The following is a 22,579-nucleotide window of genomic DNA, read 5'->3' on the forward strand; positions in this document are numbered from 1 at the left end:
TAAATAAATATTAAAAAAAAAAAAAGAAGACAAAGTAGAAGGAAAAGTAAGAGAATGTGGTGTAATGGAAAAGCCAAAAAGTTTCAATAAGTTAACAGCTTTAAATACTCATGACCTAGTAAGATCTAGATAGGATCTTTTCCATCATTTTTAGAAATAAATCAAGAATAACCTTGGTACTGTCCTCCATTTTCCTGCCTAATCTCTTTGGTCTAAAGCCTCCCTAGTAAAATTTCTACAGAAGAAATAGCCTGTAGTCTCCCACTGCTCACCAGGAATCTCTGACTTTTCTAAGAACCATTTTCTTCCATTCCACAAAAATAACTTTGTCACTCTCGACCCTTTCACCAGCCCCATAACCCTGACTCATTTCACTGAGAAAGGTAAAATCATGAGGAGGAAATTACTCCTATTTCTACCACGAAATCTACAAACTCATCTACACTCATGTTCTATTTCTTCCCTCCAGGTAAAGAACCAAAGCCTCTCTTTGAAAGGCCAATACCTCTCTCTGTATCAACTGCTCTCAACTAGGGGTGATTTTGCCCACATAACTCTCTTCAAGGTATATTTTTTAAAATTGTCATGGGGGTGGGGTGCTTCTGACATCTAGTGGATAGAGGCCAGGGATGATGCTAACCATCCTTTGTTGCACAAGACAGCTTCCACGAAAAGAATTAGTATCTGGTTCAAGATGTCAATAGGGCCAAGGCTGACAAACCCTGATCCACAATGCTCTGAATCCTACCCAGTCTCACAGTCTCAAGAATTTAGCTCCATTTTCTACTCCCTTCTATATCTTCAACTTTCCCATAACCATGTAAAATGTTCCAGTACTTTCTAATCTTTAAAAATATATTAATAAACAAATACACACACACACAAACTTTTACTCATATCCTTTCAGGTACTGCCACTTCTCCAATATATTATACCAAGCTTCAATATTCATATTATATTATTCAATATAATATTCAATATTCATATATATTTGAATGCATTACATTCATATTTCCACTTGTCATTTCTTCAAACTTTTACCCCAACTTCCTCTGTGATAACTCAGCAAGTTTCTTCTTTCCTATTTATGAAGCAGCTCATAACTAAATTCAATGGTCAATTATGGTAGTTATCTATTTATCTAGATTTTTTGGATTAATTATCTCCATCCACACACCCTACTCTCATCAACATCACCATTATGAATTACTTGGAGATTGCATATTCAATAGTCATGTCCACTACCACATTCCCAGCTCCCAGCACAGTGTGGCACAGGCCAGGCACTCAAGCAGATGTTAATGAATGAATTCCTGGGAAAGAGTTAACTTACTATAAAGCTACCATAATTGAAGTATGTGTACTAAAATAAGGAACTGACTTGTACAAGGGGCTTTGGCTAGAATTTAAATAGTGAGGCAAAACCTGAAATTAGGTCTCCTAATTCACTTGTCTCTTCAGCAGGGAGAAGTCAAATCAAAATCATATCTAAAGGGAGAATGATGGGGCCTCATGCTGCCTGTGAAAGGAAAGCAATCTGAGGAAGTCTTTCAGAGTAAGGTATAAGGAGGAAGAATTAAAAGAGTTTTGCATTTTAAAATACACAACACAAAAGGACTAATTATGAAAATATCTGACACTGTGGCACCTGGGGAAGAAATCCACAGACTGTACTTTGATGTCACAATTTCTATGTAAAGCCTGAAGCTTCTGCATTGTCCTTAAATTCCTGGTCTCACCTCTATTTGCATCATTATTCCTGATCCCACATAACCATATAGCCTTTGTTCCTTCTCACACATGCCCAGTCTTTTACAGTTTTCAAAGGTCTTTAAAACTCAGTGAGGTAGAGAAGACAAGAATGATCCCCATCTGAGGTTTAGAGAAGTTAGTTTTTGGTCCAGAATTGCACTCAGTGGAACTTGCATACAAGTTGACTCCTGGTCAGGAACAGTCCCCAGCTTTGCCAGAGACGTTCTCAAGTTGGTGTTCTTCTCTGTGAGAAGAGGAACAGCTCAAGTGGTGGTGGTGACTCTCAGCTTGCCAAGTCAGTATGGTATCATGTCTCTGTCTGCCAGGTGAGGATGTGGCATCTCCTGGTGAATTTGTACACCATTTCCAGCTACATACCAAAGACTTCACCACAACTGAAGTTCCTCTCACCATCTGCAACAAACACAAAGGCCTGCCTGCATTTGTAAGGGAAATGCAGCAGGAGACATCAAAGAAGTCAGCAAAGTTAGAGTGAATAACAGCCATCAGGTCTCCCAAGGCTTGAGGACTCCACAAATTCAGAATAGGTCAAGGCAGAAGAGAGCCCACCTCCAGTCTACTCTCTCAACAATGAGCCTGCTGATGGTCTCAATCATCCAGCAGCTGAGTATGTTCTGTCATACAATATAAAGCCAGGAAAGCCAAGGAGAACTCAGGGAATCGACGTTTAGACCACCAGTGATAACTTCACATAATACTCTAAGAAGTACTAGACAAAGCTGACATACTGCAAAATAGCAAATGTGATGAGCCTAAAGATGAGATTAACTGACTGACCAGTGTGATTCAAAAGCTTCCAATTTGAAGGTTCTTCCTGACATGCTAGAAACAAAGGCATGAGTATATTTAGGTTTCCACACAATCAACTTGGACAGAGGGTACAATGAGTGAAGAACTGGTTGTGATGTTTTTACTCCTTTGTTCTGCAGGTTCAAACTAAAGATTTCTCATTAGGGAGAGGCATCATGACAGACAGTAGACTGGACAATTCTTGAGCCTCACAAGCCCAGAAGCGAGCCAGCAATGAGTGACAAGATGCTGAGGCCCAGCAGCACATCTCTTGGATGGAAGCCCTATCTGTATGTCCCCTGTTAATAAAGCCTTCAACAATGTACAGCTTTGCAACACCACCCCAAGCAGACCACTGGACAAGAAGACAAATAGCTGTATACAAAAAACAAAAACAGGTTCAACCTTACACCTGAAAATAACACAATACTGTGAATCAACTATACTTCAATAAAAAAACATTTTTAAGTATTTAAAAAAAAAAAAAGTTCATCCTAACCTTTATTTTAGCCCAAAAACAGCCCTGCTGCTCCAAGAAGTAACTCATCTTTGGCTTACCTCTTCTTGTCCCACACATTCCCATTCATGCTAGCCTGTTCTTAGTACTGTCATGAAATATGCCACATAGGAAAACGTATTAAACATACCTGTGCAACTTGTTTAGAAAACTAATATGTAAAATAAATAAATTTAAATGAAAATTTAAAAAAAATATGTAAAAACTACTAGAAACACAACACTGTTAGTATATTGAAACCCTGTGTATTCTACTCCCTTCCCACAAAAACAATCCAAATCCTGACTTACGTGATAATTATTCCTGCCTTTTTCTTTACAGTATTACCTTCTATGTATGTTTGTACACATTTCAAAAATACATAGATCCTTTCATGGTTGTTTTATACTATTAGAAAATGAAATCTCATTCATATTTTCATGAATTTCTCATTCATGTTCTCTTCAGGTATTAGTATCAAGGTTATGCTCTTCTCATAAAATGAGTCAAGTATTCCCTTTTTTACCTCAGTCAATTCAACAAATATTTGAATACTCATTAGCTCTATTCACTGCAAACTTTTTCACGGCTGGAATTATTCCAATTTTAGAAGAACTTGCTAATAAAATTAAGTTAAATCTTGGAGTCTGAAGATTATTTAAAATGATCTATAGCAACTTACTTTCTTTTCCAGTCAGTTTTGGTAACATATTTTTCTAGAAATTTTTCCTTATCTAAATGTTCAAATCATTGGTCTGAAATACCTATTAAAAGTTCTCCATAATCAGTAATTACATCCTTATATTCACTGCAGCTAAAATATTTAAATTTCCCTCTATTTTGTCTTCCTAAGTATAATCTTGGCCTTTTCAAAGAATTAAGTGCTGGTATGATTAATCCTCTGTTAGATCTAATTAATTAAATTATTTCTTTCCATATACTTTTTTTTTTTTTTTTGGCGGTACGCGGGCCTCTCACTGTTGTGGCCACTCCCGTTGCGGAGAACAGGCTCTGGACGCGCAGGCTCAGCGGCCATGGCTCACGGGCCCAGCTGCTCTGCAGCATGTGGGATCTTCCTGGACCGGGGCACGAACCCGTGTCCCCTGCATCAGCAGGCGGATTCTCAACCACTGCGCCACCAGGGAGCCCTCTTTCCATATACTTTTATGAAAATTTATTTTGCTAATTCTTCTTCTAACTTCTTGAGAATTTTCTAACTTCTAGCTTCATAAAAGCTACAGTAGATTCTATTATTGCTCAGAGCCCAGATTTCCTAAATTAAAGGATTACATACATCTACCCATTGTAATTACCTTTCATCTCCTTGGAGCATAAACAACTCTGGCCCATATACAACACTTACCCATGTGATTTGCTTTAGCCAACGGAATGTGAGCAAATATACATAAAACACACCTAAGCAGCAATTTTGAAAACAATTATACACTTTAGCTCATCCTCTTGTTCACCCCATCTGCTATATGAATGAATAAGCAAGTACTGTACACAGGCTGCTTTTTCAGTATGAATACCAACCAAACAGAACCAAACACACACACACACACACACACACACACACAGTTGAAGCAGCCAACCCAATCACTGCCAAGCAGTGTGAGAAATTTTTTACTTTAAGCCTTTGAGACTTGGGGGGGGGGGGAGGATTTTTATACAGCAAAGATAATAGTGGTGATTGGTTTATTAATTTCAAGAATTTTACCTAATATTTGCATTTAAGCCTATCTCTCTAGGTGCACCTTTAAAATTCAACTAACATTCCACTTAGATTTTCTAATTTCCACTATGATTTTTTCTTTGGTGAGTTATTTAAAATATATCTTTGTTCCAAAACACACAGGGTATTATTTCCATTGTTAAACACTAAATTAATTCCACTATTAGTGTGTTTTATGTATTATCAATGCTTAAAAATTTGCTTTATAAAATAGGTCGAAGTAGTATACATATCTTCAAAAAGAACATGTACTCTGCAGTTGCTAGGTACAGAGTTGTTTCTCAAATTATTCTCATTTTTTAAATTATTTGATCACTCCTTATTTAGTTGGGGGTAAATTACATCACTATGACTGGATTTGTTCTATCAACTTTTACTTCACATATTCGAATATTTTGTATTAAATACATCAAATATTAAGTTATACTTTCTGATGAATTTCTTCACTTTTAATCATTACAAAAGGACACTCTTCAGCACTAGTAATGCTTTTTGTCTTCAAGTCTACTTTGTAAGCCTATTCTGTCTGATATAAATATATGTACTACAAGCTTTTTTTCTTTACTTTTTACTTATTTGGTAAATGGCTGGGTTTCTTTTATAATTTTTACTTTTAATTGGGATAAAAAAGCAAATAACAAATCACCATCTTAACCATCTTTAAGTGTATAGTTCTGTAGTGTTAAGTATACTCACATTGTTGTGCAACAGATACCCAAGTTTTTTTATTAAACAAAACTGAAACTCTATCCAATTAAAACAACTCCCCATTTCCCCCCACCCCATAAACACCACTCTGTTTCCATGAATTTTAAAACTTTCGTACTTCATATAAATGGAATCATACACTATGTCTTTGGGACTTATTTCATTTAGTATGACCTGAAAGACTATCAGTGATGTATGTAGCATGTGACAGATTCCCATTCTTCTGAAAGCTGAATAATATTCCATCGCCCATAAACACCACCATTTTGTTTATCCATTCATCTGATAATGGACATTTGTGTTGTTTTCACTTTTTAGCTATTGTGAATACTTCTGCTATAAACATGCAAATATCTCTTTAGTTTTCTAACTGCCATACTGTTTCCCATAGCAGCTATACTATTTTATGTTTCCAACACCAATGTAAGGTTTCAATTTCTCCACATCCTCTCCAACAAATGTTATTTTCTGTGTTTTGCTTTTTATTTTGAAAGTAGCCATCCTAATGAGTTGATAACTCATTTGATTTTGATTTGCATTTCTCCAATGACTAATGATGTTGAGCATAATTTCATGTGCTTATTGGCCATTGTATATCATCTTTGGAAAAATGTCTATTCGAGTCCTTTGTCCATTTTCTAAATTGAGTTATTTTGTTGAGTTGTTGGGTTTCTTTATATATTCAAGAATATTAACACCTTATCAGTTATGATAAGCAAATATTTTGTCCTATTTTGCAGGCTGTCTGTTCACCCTGTTTTGTGTCTGTTAATACACGTAAGCTTTTGATTTTCATGAATTCCAACTTGTCTATTTTTTTTAACATGTGCTTTTGGTGTTATATCCAAGAAATCACTGCCAAATCAAATGTCATGAGGCTTCACTTCTATGTTTTCTTCTAAGGGTTCTGGGTTTTAGGTTGAAGTCTTTAATCTGTTATTAAAATTTTTATGCATATGGTGTTAAAGTAAGGGTCCATCTCCATTTTTTCGCATGTGAATACGCAGTTTCCCCAACACCATTTGTTGAAGAAGTTGTCCTTTCCCCACTGAGTGGTCTTGGCATTCAAGTTCTGGGCTCTATAATTCCATTTGTCTATGTCTATCTTTATGCCAGCAACACACTGTTTTAATTACAGTAGTTTTGCAATATGTTTTGAAATCAGCAGCGTGAGATTTCCAACTTTATTTCTTCTTTTTAAAGATTGTTTTTGGTTCTTCAGGGTCCCATGAGATTCCATATAAATTTCATTATCCGTTATCCTATTTCTGCAAAAAATGCCATTGGGACTTTGATAGGGATTGCACTGAATCTGTAGATCACTTTGGGTAGTACTGACTTCCAATCCATGTACACAGGATGTCTTTCCTTTTACTTGTTTAAAAATCATTTTATTAAGATATAATTCACTTGCGGTACAATCTACCCCAGTGTACAATTGTTTTTAGTTTACACATGCAACCATCATCACAATCAACATTACAACGTTTTCATCACTCCAAAAAGAAGCCCAGTACCCACTAGCAGTCACTATTTTCTCCACCTATCCCAAACCCCACCTTAGATAGCCGCCAATCTAATTTCTCTCTGTTCTGGACATTTCAGATAAACAGAATCATATAATATGTGGTACTTTGTGACTGGCTTCTTTTACTTAGCATGATATTTTCATTTGGCATGTATCAGTAAATTCACTTTTTTCTATTGCCAAATAATATTCCATTGTATGCCTATACCACCTTTTATTTATCCATTCACCAGCTGACAAACATTTTAGTTCTTTCCACTTTCATAATGCTGCAAGGAAGACTTGTGTACAAGTTTTCGCGTGGACATATGTTGTCATTTCTCTCATGTATATAACTAGGAGTGGCATTCCTGGGTCATATAATAACGCTGTTTAACATTTTGAGAACTGCCAAATTGCTTACCAGTAGTCCATGAGGATTCATATTTCCCCCATCATCACCAGCAATTGTGAGTATATATATTTTACTGTGGTCATCCTAGTAGGTATGGGTGGCATCTCATTGTGATCATGATTTTTCACTTCACTTCCCTGATGGCTAATGATGTCAACCAAGTTTCCATGGGCTTATTGGCCATTTGTATATCTTCTTTGGAGAAATATCTATTCATTTTCTTTGCTCATTTTATAACTGAGTTATTTGTCCTTTTTATTATTGAGCTGTAAGAGTTTTTTTACATATTAAAAATGCAACTCCTTTATTAAATATGATTTGCAAATATTTTCTCCTAACCTGTTTTTTTCAGTACACTATGTTTTAGAACAGTTTTACCTTCACAGCAAAATTATATGAAACTAGAGTTCTCATATACCCTATAACCTCCCCCACACACAGCCTGCCCACTATCAACAACCTGTACCAAGCGTTACATTTGTTACAATCAGTGAACCTACAATGACACATCACCAAAAGTCCATAATTTACATAGGTTTCACTCAGTGTTGTACTTACCATGGGTTTTGATATATGGATGGATATAATGATGGATAATGACATATCCATCATTATAATATTATCATACCAAAAAAATCTCACTGCCCTAAAAATCGTCTGTTCTGCCTATTCATCCCTACCTCCCCCCAACTCCTAGAAACCACTAGTTTTATTATCTCCATCATTTTCCTTTTCCAGAACACTGACTAGTTGGAATCACCCAGTATGTAGCCTTTTCAGATTGGACCTTTTCACTTAGTAACATGCATTTAAGGTTCCCGCATGTCTTTTCATGGTCTGATAGCTCGTTTCTTTTTACCACTAAATAATATTTCATTGTCTGGATATACCACAGTTTATTTATCCATCTGCCTACTGGAGGATGTCCTGGTTGCTTCCAAGTTTTGGCAATTATGAATAAAGCTGCCTTAAACATCCACGTGCAGGTTTTTGTGTGGACAAAACATTGTCCACACAATCTAGATTGTATGGTAAGAGTATGTTTAGTTTTGTAAGAAACTTCCAAACTGTCTTCCAAGGTAGCTGTACCATTTTGCATTCCTACCTCCAATGAATGAGGGTTACTCCACATTCTCAGAAGCATTTATTAGTGTTGTCAGTGTTCTAGATGTTGGCCATTCTAATAGGTGTGTAGTAGAATCTCACTGTTGTCTTACTCTGCAATTCCCTGATGATATATGGACGTGGAGTATCTTTTCGTATTCTTATTTGCCATTTGTATATCTTCTTTGGTGAGATGTCTGTTCAGATCTTTGGTCCATTTTTTATTCAGGTTGTTTTCATATTGTTGATTTTAAGAGTTCTTTGTATATCTTGGATTATAGTCCTTTATCAGATGTGTGTTTTACTAATATTTTCTACCATTCCATAGCTTGGCTTCTCATTCTTGACAGTGCCATTCACATAGCAAAAGTTTTTCATTTTAATGAAATCCAACTTATTAAAAGTCATTGCTCAACCCAAGATCACCTAGATTTTATTTTATATTACTTTCTAGGAGTTTTATAGTTTTGTGTTTCACATTTCAGCCTGTGATCCATTTTGAGTTAATTTTTGTGAAGGGAGTAAGGTCTGTGCCTAGATTCATTTTTTTTTTTCATGTGGATGTCCAGTTGTTCCATCACAATTTGTTGAAAAGACTATATGTTCTCCATTTTATTGCCTTTGCTCCTCTGCCAAAGATCAGTTTATTTTTAGAGGTCATTTCTGGGTTCTCTATTCTGTTCCATTGATCTATTTGTCTGCTATTTCACCAATATCACACTGTCTTGATCATCATAGCATTATAGTAACTCTTGATGTTAGATATTATCAGTCCTCTGACTTATCTTCTCCTTCAATATTGTATGGGCTATTCTGGGTCTTTTTGTTTTTTTGTTTTTTTTGGTACGCGGGCCTCTCACCGCTGCGGCCTCTCCCGTTGTGGAGCACAGGCTCCGGACGCGCAGGCCCAGAGGCCATGGCTCACGGGCCCAGCCGCTCCGCGGCACGTGGGATCCTCCCGGACCAGGGCACAAACCCGCGCCCCCTGCATCGGCAGGCAGCTTCCCAACCACTGCGCCACCAGGGAAGCCCCTATTCTGGGTCTTTTGCCTCTCCATAAAATTTTAGAATCAGTTGGTCAATATCCACAAAATAAATTCCTAGAATCTTGATTGGGATTGCATTGGATCAATTTAGGAAAACTGACAATATTGAGTCTCTCTTCCTGTGTATGAATACAGAATCTCTCTCATTTATTTAGTTCTTTGATTTCTTTCATCAAAGTTATGGTATTCCTCACATAGACCTTGTACATATTTTCTTAGATTTATACCTCAGTTATTTCATTTTGGGGGGTGCTAATGTAAATGGTTTTTTTGGGGGTAGGTCCATCTTCTGGTGTCCTTTGAAGTACAAAATTTTAAATTTTTTGATAATATCAAAATTATTTTTTCCTCCTGTTGCTTGTGCTATTGGTGTCATATAAGAAACCACTGTCATATACAAAGTCAAAGATTTTCTTCTATGTTTTCCTCCAAGAGTTTTGCAGTTTTTGCTCTTATATTCATGTGTTTAATTTATTTTTAATTAATTTTTGTGCACGGTGAGTTAGGGTGGTGTCTAATTTATTCTTCTGTATGTGGATATCTACTTGTCCCAAGACCATTTGTTGAAAAGACTATTCTTTCCCTATTGAATGGCTTTTAGGCACCTTTGCTGGAAGCTGGTTGACCACAGACACATAGGTGTATTTCCCAACTCTCAATTCTCTTCCATTGATCTGTATGTCTATCCTTATACTAGTATCAACATTGCCTTAATGTAAGGACTGTGTATGAATCCTTCAACTTTGTTCTCTTTCAAGATTGTTTTGGCTATTCTGGGTCCCTTGAATTTACATATGAATTTCAGATCAGCTTGTCAATTTCTGCAAAGAAGCCAGTTAGGATACTGATAGGGACTACACTTTGTAGATTGATTTTGGATTATTACTATTTTATGTTATGTATTTTTTCAGTCTTTTAATTTCAATCTTTTGGCTTTCTTATCTTTTTGATGTGTCACATGTAAATAACATAACTGGTTGTATTTGCATACATTCTGACAATATTCATTTTTGCTACTTAAATATTTGGGTTTCAATTTACTACCTCATTTTTGTGCTGGAAGATTCCTTCCCCTTTATTCTTGTCTTATTCCTCATTTTCCCTTTCTCCTAGTTTCAAGATTATTCCTTCTAATCTTATTTTTATTTATTTTTATTTTTTATTTTATTTTTTTTCATACGCGGGCCTCTCACTGTTGTGGCCTCTCCCATTGCGGAGCACAGGCTCAGCGGCCATGGCTCACGGGCCCAGCCCCTCCGCGGCACGTGGGATCTTCCTGGACCGGGGCACGCACCCGTGTCCCCTGCATCGGCAGGCAGACTCTCAACCACTGTGCCACCAGGGAAGCCCCTAATCTTATTTTTAAATGGGTGTCGTTCAAACGGCAAAATGAAAACTTTTAAAACTAATCAATTATCTTCTTTCCAAACACAAAAGTACCTTTAAATACGATTCATTCATTGCTCTCTCCCAGTTTGTGTTAATGTTATATTAGATCTGTGAGACACAGTTATTGTTTTATACAGTTAATATTTATTCAGATTTATTCACATATTTATCACTTGCTTTGCTCTATACTCCTTTCTGTAGTTCTGGCACCTGGAATCACTTTTATTCCAATTTTGGAAATTCCTTTGACGAACTGCAATTCCTCTCATCATATGTCACTCTCTTACTTGAAAGATACTTTTGCAAGGCACACAATTATAGGTTGGTAGTTATTTTCCCGTGTTATATTAACACCATTGTTCCATTGTCTGTTGCATTCAAATGTTACTGGTGAGATGTCAGCTATCAGCTGTCCAGTCACTCTTCTTTCTTTGAAAGTAACCACCTTTCTTCCCTGGCTGCTCTACGCTGGTACCTCTCTGCAGTTCAGAAAAAGTCCTAGGTATTACCTATTAAAATACTGACTCTGTCCCATTTTCTCTCTTTTCCTTCTGGAACTCTGAATAAATATCTATCTTAGACCATGTTTATCACTCTATATTCCACTTGCTTTTTACTTCTCTCAAAAATAAAAAGATTTATAATAAAATCCACTAGATGTTAAATTATACAACTTGATTTGAAATACACCAAATAATATCAAAGACTGTCTACAATACCATTCTATACCTTCTTTCATATATTCTATCTTTTTATCTCTCTATGCTGATTTCTGAATAGCTTCTTGTAAACTGTCTTCCAATTCACTGATTCTTTAATTGTATCTAATCTGCTGTTAATCCCTTCAATTAACTGAGTTCTTAATTTCAGCCTTAACTGTTTTTATTCCAGAAGTTCTAGAAAGGTTATTCTTTAGAATTTATTTTTCCCTGCAGATATTTTTCTTTAAACACAGTAAGCAAAGTTACTCTATACTATGTTTAATAATCCTACTATCTAAAATTTTTCAGGGTATGGTCTTACTGTCTGTTACTTTTGCTCATTCTCACATGCAGTACCTTATTTCCTTGTTTGCTTATTAACTTTGTGAGCTGCTCACTTTTTTTTTAAATTAATTTATTTATTTATTTACTTTTGGCTGCATTGGGTCTTTGTTGCTGTGCTTGGGCTTTCTCTAGCTGCAGCGAGCAGGGGCTACTCTTCGTTGCAGTGTGTGGGCTTCTTATTGTGGTGGCTTCTCTTGTTGCGGAGCACAGGCTCTAGGCACACAGGCTTCAGTAGTTGTGGCACGTGGGCTCAGTTGCTGTGGCTCGCAGCCTCTAGAGCGCAGGCTCAGTAGTTGTGGTTCACGGGCTTAGTTGCTCCGTGGCATGTGGGATCTTCCCGGACCAGGGCTCAAACCCGTGTCCCCTGCACTGGCAGGCGGTTTCTTAACCAGGGAAGCCCAAGCTGCTCACTTTCATTACAAAATAATTTGAGTAAATTCTTTGAGGCCTAGGATAAAGGTGAATGTCTTCACAAAAAAGTCAGATTTGCTTCTGCTAATTTCTGGGAAATAAACAGGCCACAATCACTTTAAATTTATGACTAGTAGTTACTCTAGTCACCCATATAGTGTGAATTTGGGTTGCATGATTATAACTTCTAAGCCAATTTTTTTCTCCTTATTCTGCTTAGCACAACTAAGGAAATACGCTTTGTGGTCCCATAGAGGCGAAGATGAGAAAGCAGTTAAGTTCTCTTTCCCTAGGGTATTTTCCTTAGGTACCAATTCAATGGGAAAAGGACTCCTGTTGGAATCCCTGACTTTGACTGGGCCATGGGTTTGTCTTTTACCCCTATATTTTGAGTGGCTTTTACAAAGCTGAACTTCTCAAACTACCCAAATTCCAAAATGGTCTCCCAGGCAAAACTGGTTTCAACACTCTACTTCTCTATGGTTTTATTCTGATAATAACTTACCTTGTAGATCTTCAAGGATTTTAAGTAGATATTTTCTCATTTATTAAAAGGCCATTTTAGTTGTCTTCAGTAATAAGGACATGTCAGAAACAGAAGGCCTACACCTACTCTTTGGTACCGTTCAACACAGCTTCTGGATTCAGCAAAACTTCCTTTACAAAGTCAGAAATGATCAACAAACAACCCTACCAATTTGGCATTCTTTTCATTTATACCTACACTCAATCTGTCCGGCTTCTGACACATCTGATTATTCTTTCCTCTTGAAGACAGTGTTTGGTTTCCACACCAGTTTCCTATACAACTCCTAAATGATCACTCCTCAGGGCTCAGACCTGGGTCTTATAAATTCTACATTTCCTCTGCTACCAATTTATCTTAAATTACCAACATACATCTCCTGGACTACTTTAATAGCCTCCTAACTGGATTTCTTCTGCCACTCTTGTCCCCATCTAATCCATTCTCTGCCATAGTAACTAGTGATATTTTAAAAATAAAAATTAGATCACATCCTGTTGGCCTGTATAAAATTCTTCAAGGTACTGCATCTGAACTTTAGGTAAGTTCCAAACTATTTAACATGGCCCACATGTTACCTTCTAAGATCAGATGCATGTCTATATATCTATAACTGTTCTCTTACATAAATACTATCAACAGACCTTTTTTCAGTTCCCCAAATATACCAAATTCTTTCCCATCTCAGATCCTTACACCTGCTAGTCCCTTTTCCTAAAATATGGTTTATCTGTTATTTGCATGGTTCATTCTTACTCATAGTTCCTATCTCACTATAACTGTGACTTTCTCACAGGCATTCCCTTATAGCCTAATCCAATAGCATCTTGTTCTTTTCACACTTATCATAATTTGTGATCAAGTACTTATTGCAGCTTATTTTAATGTCTATCACCCCAATTATTTGTAAGAACCAGGCATGTAGAGATCCTACTGTTATCTTCCCCTTCCACGCCCAGGACCTAACACAGTGTCACACACACAGCAGGAGTTTAATATATATTAAATAATTGACTCCTCTCCCTCTAAACAGACTCTCAGAAAAAGTACAATTCTAATGAGAAATTATATGTTGAGCACAGAATTAGAAACAAAGGAAATAAGTAACAGGAGTGTACATAGGGATCAGATAAGACATAATTACGAGCAGACCCATAATGCTTAAGAGCCATATAGCCAAGATTACTTTCCCCAGACTAATATTTAATGGCCAAGGCAATAGATGAATTAATTAAATTTAATTATTGTTGTCTACACTTTAAAGCAAATAATCATCTATCAACAGGATATGTTTCTCAAGGTGACTTGAAAGTTCGTTATTTGGGACTCTGAAAATATTTTCCCACAGAACCAATATTATACACAGAGGTTAGGTTCCCTTGGTTAGTTCATAATGTTTAATCTGTAATTCATTTATCCATTTTAACAAATATGAATTGAGCACTACTTTGTGCCAGGAACTGTTGTAGCTGGAGATACAGCAGTGTACAAAGTAAGACAAAAATCCCTATCCTCATAGAGCTTACATTCATGAGATGGAAACAGAAAAGAAGTAAGTGCAATATACAGAATGGTAGATGGTGAAGAACAAAGCAGGGCAGAGGGATAGGGAATGGAGGTAGTACAATTTTAACCTATTATTAGTTTATTTTCTATCTCTTTTTGTTCCCGAAAGGATTTAAGTTAGATATTACTTATAGAACTTAAGTATCACAAATAAAGTAACCAACCCTTACACAAGGAAAGACTTTCAACCAAGAAACTTTATAAAAACACACTTCCTTTCCCATAGCAGTAGGACAGAGAGAACTGCTCAGGCTCTAAGTCACTGACAAGCTACCATATCCTGACGCAGGAACTCCAGAAAGGCAGGGGCTAGAGAGGAGGGTAAAAGCAGTGATGGAGAAATTCCAGGAAGAAAAGAAATGAAGACTCAAGAAAGAAAGCACACTTATTGATGCTATGGAGCTCCACAGACAGCCAGCCCCTTCTTTCCAACCACGAGTTGGCTGGCTTTCCTTTCTAGAACTGTATTTCTGACCAAGATCTCTTTCCTATTTGGCATAATATACTTATATAACTCTTCCCTCATTATTCTATCCCTAAAACAAATATTTAATTTGGCGGGGGGTTCTGATCAATTTAATGGCAGAAAAAGATCCTTTTTAATTCCTATCTATACCATTAAAAGTCATATAAAAGGAATGCAGATAGCCAGTAGACTACTCTGGCACTCTCTTACTGTACCCTTAATAACTGGGATAGGTACCAGGAGGTGGGGTGAAACGCAAGAAGATAAAAAATTGGAACAAGGTTTCAAACACCACTCCCAGCAACAAAGTTATGATTGGACAAGGAGAGACAATCAGCCAGTTTAATCTTCTATACTTGTCAACAACCAGTTCTACAACCACAGAACATGCACTACAGACTAAGGTGAGAAGGACACAAGGGGCAACAAAAGTAACTCCTTTGTGAAGCCCTGCTCACATAGCTAGGGTGATTAGCCAGGAAAGGAAAAAGCATATAAACTAAGCCTGCCCATAACTTTAGATTTTATTCCTTCTTATGAGAAAAGGCCTTCTTATTATTTTCACCTGAAAAAAGGGTTTTTAATCAGTGAGTGTTAATATTTATTTTTGTAATTAAAGTACTTATCTCACTGTCATTTTAATAAAATAATTTTTCAGGTTGTGAATATCAGATATATTTCCAGGAATTTTTCAAATTAAATATAATTTATTTATATTCAAAATTTCATAAAATAAACCCTCAAGTTTAGGAAAACATAAGCAGCAACGTGCCATCAAAACACAGTATCAACAGAAAGATGCTGATCAGAAACAATTACCTTTACGGCTGTGTGTTTGTTTTCATCTTCTTCCATCCACAAATCCTGCTCATAATAATATAAGCCATCGTTGATAACTTTAGCAAGTTCAGATGTAATTTTTGCCCGAGATATGTGGTTGCCTGTTCGATCTCCTCCAGGATGTTTTCTCATGTAAGGTGGTGTCTGAGTTACAATCAAAATCTTGTTTAAATCCTGGTCATCAATTTCACAATCTGAATCATTATCAGACCAATCAGTAAATGTGTTTTTTCGCCCTTCTATTTGTTCCATCTCTTCATCAAATAAAAAATCAAGTTCTTCTTGTTCTTGTTCATCTGGAAGATATGGTTGATTTGATGCCTCTTCAGGTAGAGGTGGTGATTCCTGAAGGAAGAAATTGGTATTTTATATAAAAACATTGTTATCACTTTTACAATAAATGTCACATAACAACGTTAATGTAAGTAATATCAAAACTGTATGCTCGGGCTTCCCTGGTGGCGCAGTGGTTGAGAGTCTGCCTGCCGATGCAGGGGACACGGGTTCGTGTCCCGGTTCGGGAAGATCCCACATGCCGCGGAGCGGCTGGGCCCGTGAGCCATGGCTGCTGAGCCTGCGCGTCCGGAGCCTGTGCTCCACAACGGGAGAGGCCACAACAGTGAGACGCCCGCGTACCGCAAAAAAAAACAAAAAAACAAACAAAAAAAAACCTATACGCTCAATAAATAGATTAGCAGTCAAACTGTAAAAGAAAATCACACCAGTATTATTCCCAGGCCAATAAATATAAAGTAACTGCTAAACAATCAGTTTAAGATTAAAAAAACCCACAAAGCTGAAAAAAGAAGAATTATATTAAAGACTCCTTTAGAGTTAGAAGGGTCCTTAGTACCAACTTGTTTTACAGATGAGGGAAAAAAAAGGCCTAAAGATGTGACGCTGTTTGTCCACAATTGCAGAATTAGTCCGGACTAGAACAACCAAGGACTTTTTTTTTTTTTTTTTGGCCGTTCTGCATGTCATGTGGGATCCTACCTCCCCAACCAGGGATTGAACCCACACCCCTTGCAGTGGAAGCACAGAGCCCTAACCACTGGGAATTCCCAGAACAACCAGGGTCTTCTGACTTCCAGATTCAATGATCCTCCCTAGTCTCAAAGCTTTTTACCTCACAATTATATTAATACCATAATTTGCCAATAAGAAAACAAGTATAACTATCAGAAGATCAGAAATTTTTATAATTTTCTGGAAAGCAGAAATCAAATGGAATTATATTAATAATAAACATGACTAGAGGAAATAGAAATCTAAAACCCATATCAAGGAAGGCTGGGACTTCCCTGGTGGTCCAGTGGGTAAGACTCTGCACTCTCAACGCAGGGGGCCCAGGTTTGATCCCTGGTCGGGGAACTAGATCCCACACGCGTGCCGCAGCTAAGAGTTCACATGCCGCAACTAAAAAGTGCGCATGCTGCAATTAAAAAGATCCCACATGCTGCAACGAAGATCCTGTGTGCCGCAACTAAGACCCGGCACAGCCTAAATAAATAAATATTATTTAAAAAAAAAAAAAAAGGAAGGCTACAGGGAAGGCAGACACCATTGATCCCACTGGGGTCCTAAAAAGTTTTAAGATGGTAGGTACAAAGAGCAGGAAAGGACTATGTGACAGCAATCAAAATAGGGGGGCTTCCCTGGTGGCGCAGTGGTTGAGAATCCGCCTGCCAATGCAGGGGACATGGGTTCGTGCCCCGGTCCGGGAAGATGCCACATGCCGCAGAGCAGCTGGGCCCGTGAGCCATGGCCGCTGAGCCTGCGCATCCGGAGCCTGTGCTCCGCAGCGGGAGAGGCCACAACAGTGAGAGGTCCGCGTACCAAAAAAAACACAAAAAAATAAAAAAACAAAACTGAAATATTATTCAAATATAAACTAATTTCAAGTAAAAAAGGTTAAAGAGAAATATTCTTAAATCATATTCAGAAATAAGATAAATTTAAAAAAATGATACAATATTATTTATTTTCAACTACTTAGTAACCCATAAGCTTTACTGAAGGGCAATGGTTCCAATTTTTACCATTTTTCTTAAAACTTTTCCAAATTTATATATGTACCTCAAAAACAGTGGCCTTACACTCCACTCAGAATTCATCACACTTCGGACTTCCCTGCTGGCGCAGTGGTTAAGAATCCGCCTGCCAATGCAGGGGACACGGGTTTGAGCCCTGGTCTGGGAAGATCCCACATGCCGCAGAGCAACTAAGCCCATGCACCACAACGACTGAGCCTGTGCTCTAGAGCCTGCAAGCCACAACTACTGAGCCCACGCGCCTAGCCCACGCGTTAGCCCACGCGCTAGCCCACACGCCTAGCCCTAGCCCGAGCTCCGCAACAAGAGAAGTCACTACATTGAGAAGCTCGTGCACTGCAACAAAGAGCAGCCCCCACTCAACGCAACTAGAGAAAGCCCACACACAGCAACGAAGACCCAACACAGCCAAAAATAAATAAATTTTTTTTTTTAAATTTCTAAATAAGATATATCACACTTCACTTGGGTCACAACAACTTACCTTCAATTTCACTGGGGATGGACAATGTCTCTTTTTTACTTCTATCCAAGGTTCTGAGTCCAAGTCAGGCAAACTGGCAGACAAACCTCTAGACACTGCTTGAAGATTACTTGTCTCAGTGTTTTTCTTTGGGCTCAGTGGACTTCCAATTCTTGGAGAATTTGGGGCAGACTCTAAAATTTTAAGTTAGTTCTATAGTTAAAATAATGGTTTTCTTACTTATAACAAACATTTTTTCTTTACTTGGGCATTTTCTTTCTTCACAAAAACATGATAAATTAATCTCAATTATAATCTTTCAATGATTTTCAAACCCAAAGGGGTTTGTAAGATGTATTCGAGTGAAGCCAATGAATAATAACAGGAATGTTATCAATCCTTATGCAGACACATTCATTCAAACTTCTCAAGAATATCAATGCAAGTCACTTACTAATTATGACAATACATCTATTTGGGAGTCAATTCTCTGTGAAACCTTAGATTCATTAATTGTAATGAAATTAGGGAATCTTAAATGCTACTAAGCAAATAAAATTCGTATTTTACTCAAGGCAAAATCAATCCTTCATTGTTCTGCTAGGATCTATACTAAGGCAGCCAATACTCATACTTTTCTCATCTCCTTTGCCTAACAAGGTTTACCTAAATGCAGTTTGGCCCTTGGCTCGCAGTGAATACTGTGAAGACTAGAATGTCACGTCATTAAAGTGCAATGTCCTGGTAATAACAAAACATTTTACAACTCTGCTGGAATTAAAAATGCCTTTCTCCACACTTTTAATCAAAGTAATTATATGCTCTATAAAATACAAATCAATTCCTTTATAAATTTTTTTTCAGAAGTCGAAGAATATTTAAGTTATAATGCAATATGAACTTGCTTTGGACAAAATGTTTTAAAAACAAATTTATACTGTAAACTTCTAAACATTATTTACTGCTCAAAGCCAATTCCCTGAAAATATTGCAAAGTTGAATACTACAGAGAGAAAGTTGAAATAAATGAACACCAACAATCCTAACTTACTAAATGAAAATGCAAAGGCACATTCCAGGAGTGAGTTTGAGAGAGTAGTCCAAGATTTTACTTTCATCTACTACATACGAGAATCAGATGGATTTATTATCTTCTCCATGGACACACAGATCCAGGCTTCAACAACCAGATTACTATATTGCTTTAAAAAGAAGTATAATGATTCATAACAGAAAACACTCTAAAACCGCACTGTTCAATAAAATAGCCACTAGCTTTGTGGAGCTACAAAGCACTTGAAATGTGGCTAGTGCTGAAATGTATTCAGGATAAGTGTAAAATACACAGCAGATTTCAAACACTTGGTACAAAAATAACATTGGTCCATAATTTTTATATTAATGTCATAATATTTGCGTATATTAAAAGTAATTTCATTTGTTTTACAGCTTTTAATGCTATTAAAAATTATTAGGATTACATGTGTGGCAAACGTAATATTTCTATTGGACACTGCTGCTCTACAACTTAATGGTACATGTCATCAATTGATCCAAAAAATTAGTACGAGTGAAAAGGTTTGGGCTGTCAGTATTAATACTGAAGTTATAGGAATGAAAAAAACATTAACTCTAGAGAACCCTATTCCTAATACTATGAATCATCTCTGTTCATGCAGTAAATAAAGCTTTAAAAGTAGACTAGGAACCACCACTAGTAACTGGGAGAATTAACTAAATTAGTATGTATAGTTCATGTATACACGATTAGAACAGTATCTGGCACAAGGTAGAGAAATTAGTATCTACTATTTTTAACACAGAAACTGAATTTTTAAATACCTACTTAAGTTTATGATATAATCATCTCTAATTGCTCTTTAAGCTTGAATAATGTTTCTACCATGAAGTTGTATGTTTCACAATATTCACAATACATGTGCTTATATTGGGTTGGCCAAAAAGTTCATTCAGGCAATATGTATGTGCATGTAAATGAGTATATATTTTTTTAAAAAACACAAAAATGTACAAACATTGTGATTTTATTCTTGTAATTTTATTAATAATGCATAAATGGTTAATGGACAGGCATCACCAACTTGACTGACCTATCTTAGCTACCCTGTGGAAAAAGTATTTTCTATTTAACAACTGACCAAATGCCTCTTCATAAGACAGTTAAAAATGTCATCTTGGACCCCAAGTTTACACAATAACTTAATCTAACTTACCATCAGACATTGTATTCTTTTTTTAAAAAACCCTAAAAAATGTCACTTGAAGTTCTTCAACTTTTAAAACACCTGCCCAAGTTGCTTGCTAGGTGTAGAGGCACAGAGGGCTGACAATCAAAGAAACACTGAATAAAAATATCTGTGAGACTGTCCATCAGTGCTTTATTGATGGGAGGTCTCTACACTGGTATATCAAAAATACATTCTGAAGAGTAAAAAAAAAAAAATACTCTCATTCGTTTCTTAAGTTTCTTATCCCTTAGTGTCCACATTAGTAAATCTTATAGTCCATGCGAAACACTACGACAACATGTGAATTATACAATGTACACTATACTGTGAAGAGCAAATCAAATAGCAAAGGACCTAACAATCTGAGAAATTCCACTCAAGCCTCTCTATTTCTGCTTTATTGATCTGGACACAAGTACATAAGTCTGGAAGGAAAAGACAGAATCTTGCAATATTTCCAGAATGATAATTAACTTTCCCACCGTGAACAAAAGTAGCACATGCAGCCCAGGCTAATTACAAACAAATGGGCAGCTCCTATAAAAACAACAGCAGTCCTCTGGTCTGTCTTTCATCATCATCACAAAGGTGTTTATCTCCACTGTAGTGTTGGCCCAACCTCCTCCACAGGAGTTGGGAGTAGACATTCTTGCACAGAAGTCTGGTCGCTTTCATTTCTGCAGACGATTTGTTCCAATGTTTATAATGATATTTCAGTGAGTCACCTATTCCTCTGCATATTCCGATCAAATGACATCCAAGAGCATCAGTAGATCATCACCCTGACTGAAAAAAGTTTAAGCACACATATTTTTTCCCAAGAGGGAATGTCTTAAAAATGATCCAGGAAAAAATTCTTAACATTAAAGCAATTTTTGGAAATTCTAAATACCACTAATTCCTTAATATATAATTACAATAACTTCATAAGAGATCCCCAATTCTGATTTAGAATATAGGTCATCTTGTCATTTCAAGACAAAGTTGAAGCACATAAGAAAAAAATTAAAGGAAGGCTACCCCCACTCTTAAGACTTTTAGACTATTCCAATCTTACAAGGGGAAAACTGGCAGAATACATCTATAATCATTTAGTAAAATTAAGAAGATAGGTAGAAACTCCACATGTGACAAAGTAGACAAATAAGAATAAATAGAGCAGAGCTCTTTCCATAATTCTTAAATCCCTATTTAATTTATAACTTTCTGCGGGAGGCAATATGAATAGAATTTAAAGCATCATAAGTCACTGGGTTATCTTTAATTGTCTATTGAATCTATATAAACTTTAAAAAGGAAAGGTAAATTGGACTAAATAGCCCACTGTTATGCTGTTTGCTCTAGAAGAAAAGGTGTTACCTGTATGTGAACCAAAGGCTTGGCCTGGTACAAACTCTGGGCAATCAATCAGTTGAGAGAAGTCTGTTTGTGGCACACTACGTGGAGGAGGGCCCGGAATTGGCCATTTTTCTGGTTCTATCTTTTTTCTCATTTTCTCGTCCACAATTTCCACTTCTGTGCTATCTTTCAGTGCCTATAAATAGGAATTTTGAGTTATTAAAGAACATTCATTCAAAAAATTTAATTGTACCTCCTATACTTCTAATAACCTAAACATTTTTTAAGTCTGAAATCAGCATAGGGTATTACAGTTAATGTAATATATTTCTCAGAATATCCATGAACAGAACAGATATTAAAATAATTTGCCCCTGTAAAGTAACAAATATCCTGATTTAACATGTAGCAAATTATTCTAATTGTGAAAAACAAATTTTCAATTAAGGAGTATTGCATCAACTTGAAGCAAACTACTATAATTTTTTATTGACAATTTTTTCCGCTCCTATTTCTTTAGTTTTCCCTTAATATCACCAAATAAAATTTAGGCATTATATTTATTGTAATAAATACCACCATTACTGAATAATAAACACACACATGCAGAGATTCCTCATAATACCTTGTAAGTGTAAAGTAGGTTTCACAGATAAGG

General features: G+C 36.5%; 1 protein-coding gene across 10 annotated transcripts in view; it reads right to left on the bottom strand.

Moving 5' to 3' along the window:
- The window catches only part of LARP1B (La ribonucleoprotein 1B), a 128,204-nt gene that overhangs the window by 73,289 nt on the left and 32,336 nt on the right, over nt 1–22,579 (bottom strand). For 9 of the 10 annotated variants that reach the window (XR_014326181.1, XM_082838619.1, XM_082838621.1 and 6 more), the window contains 3 exons: nt 21,943–22,117; nt 18,356–18,528; nt 15,797–16,162 (listed from right to left, as the gene is read on the bottom strand). Coding sequence is in view for 9 of the 10 variants with exons in the window: in XM_082838619.1 (XP_082694745.1) it covers nt 15,797–16,162; nt 18,356–18,528; nt 21,943–22,117 (714 nt within the window). In the remaining variant the exon portion in view is untranslated. Of the gene's footprint in view, nt 1–15,722; nt 16,163–18,355; nt 18,529–21,942; nt 22,118–22,579 lie in introns of those variants that run through there. The other variant, XM_082838618.1, reaches the window with a different exon arrangement.

Source organism: Leucopleurus acutus, assembly GCF_964270905.1.
Source record: "Leucopleurus acutus genome assembly, chromosome: 4".
Lineage (NCBI taxonomy): Eukaryota > Metazoa > Chordata > Mammalia > Artiodactyla > Delphinidae > Leucopleurus > Leucopleurus acutus.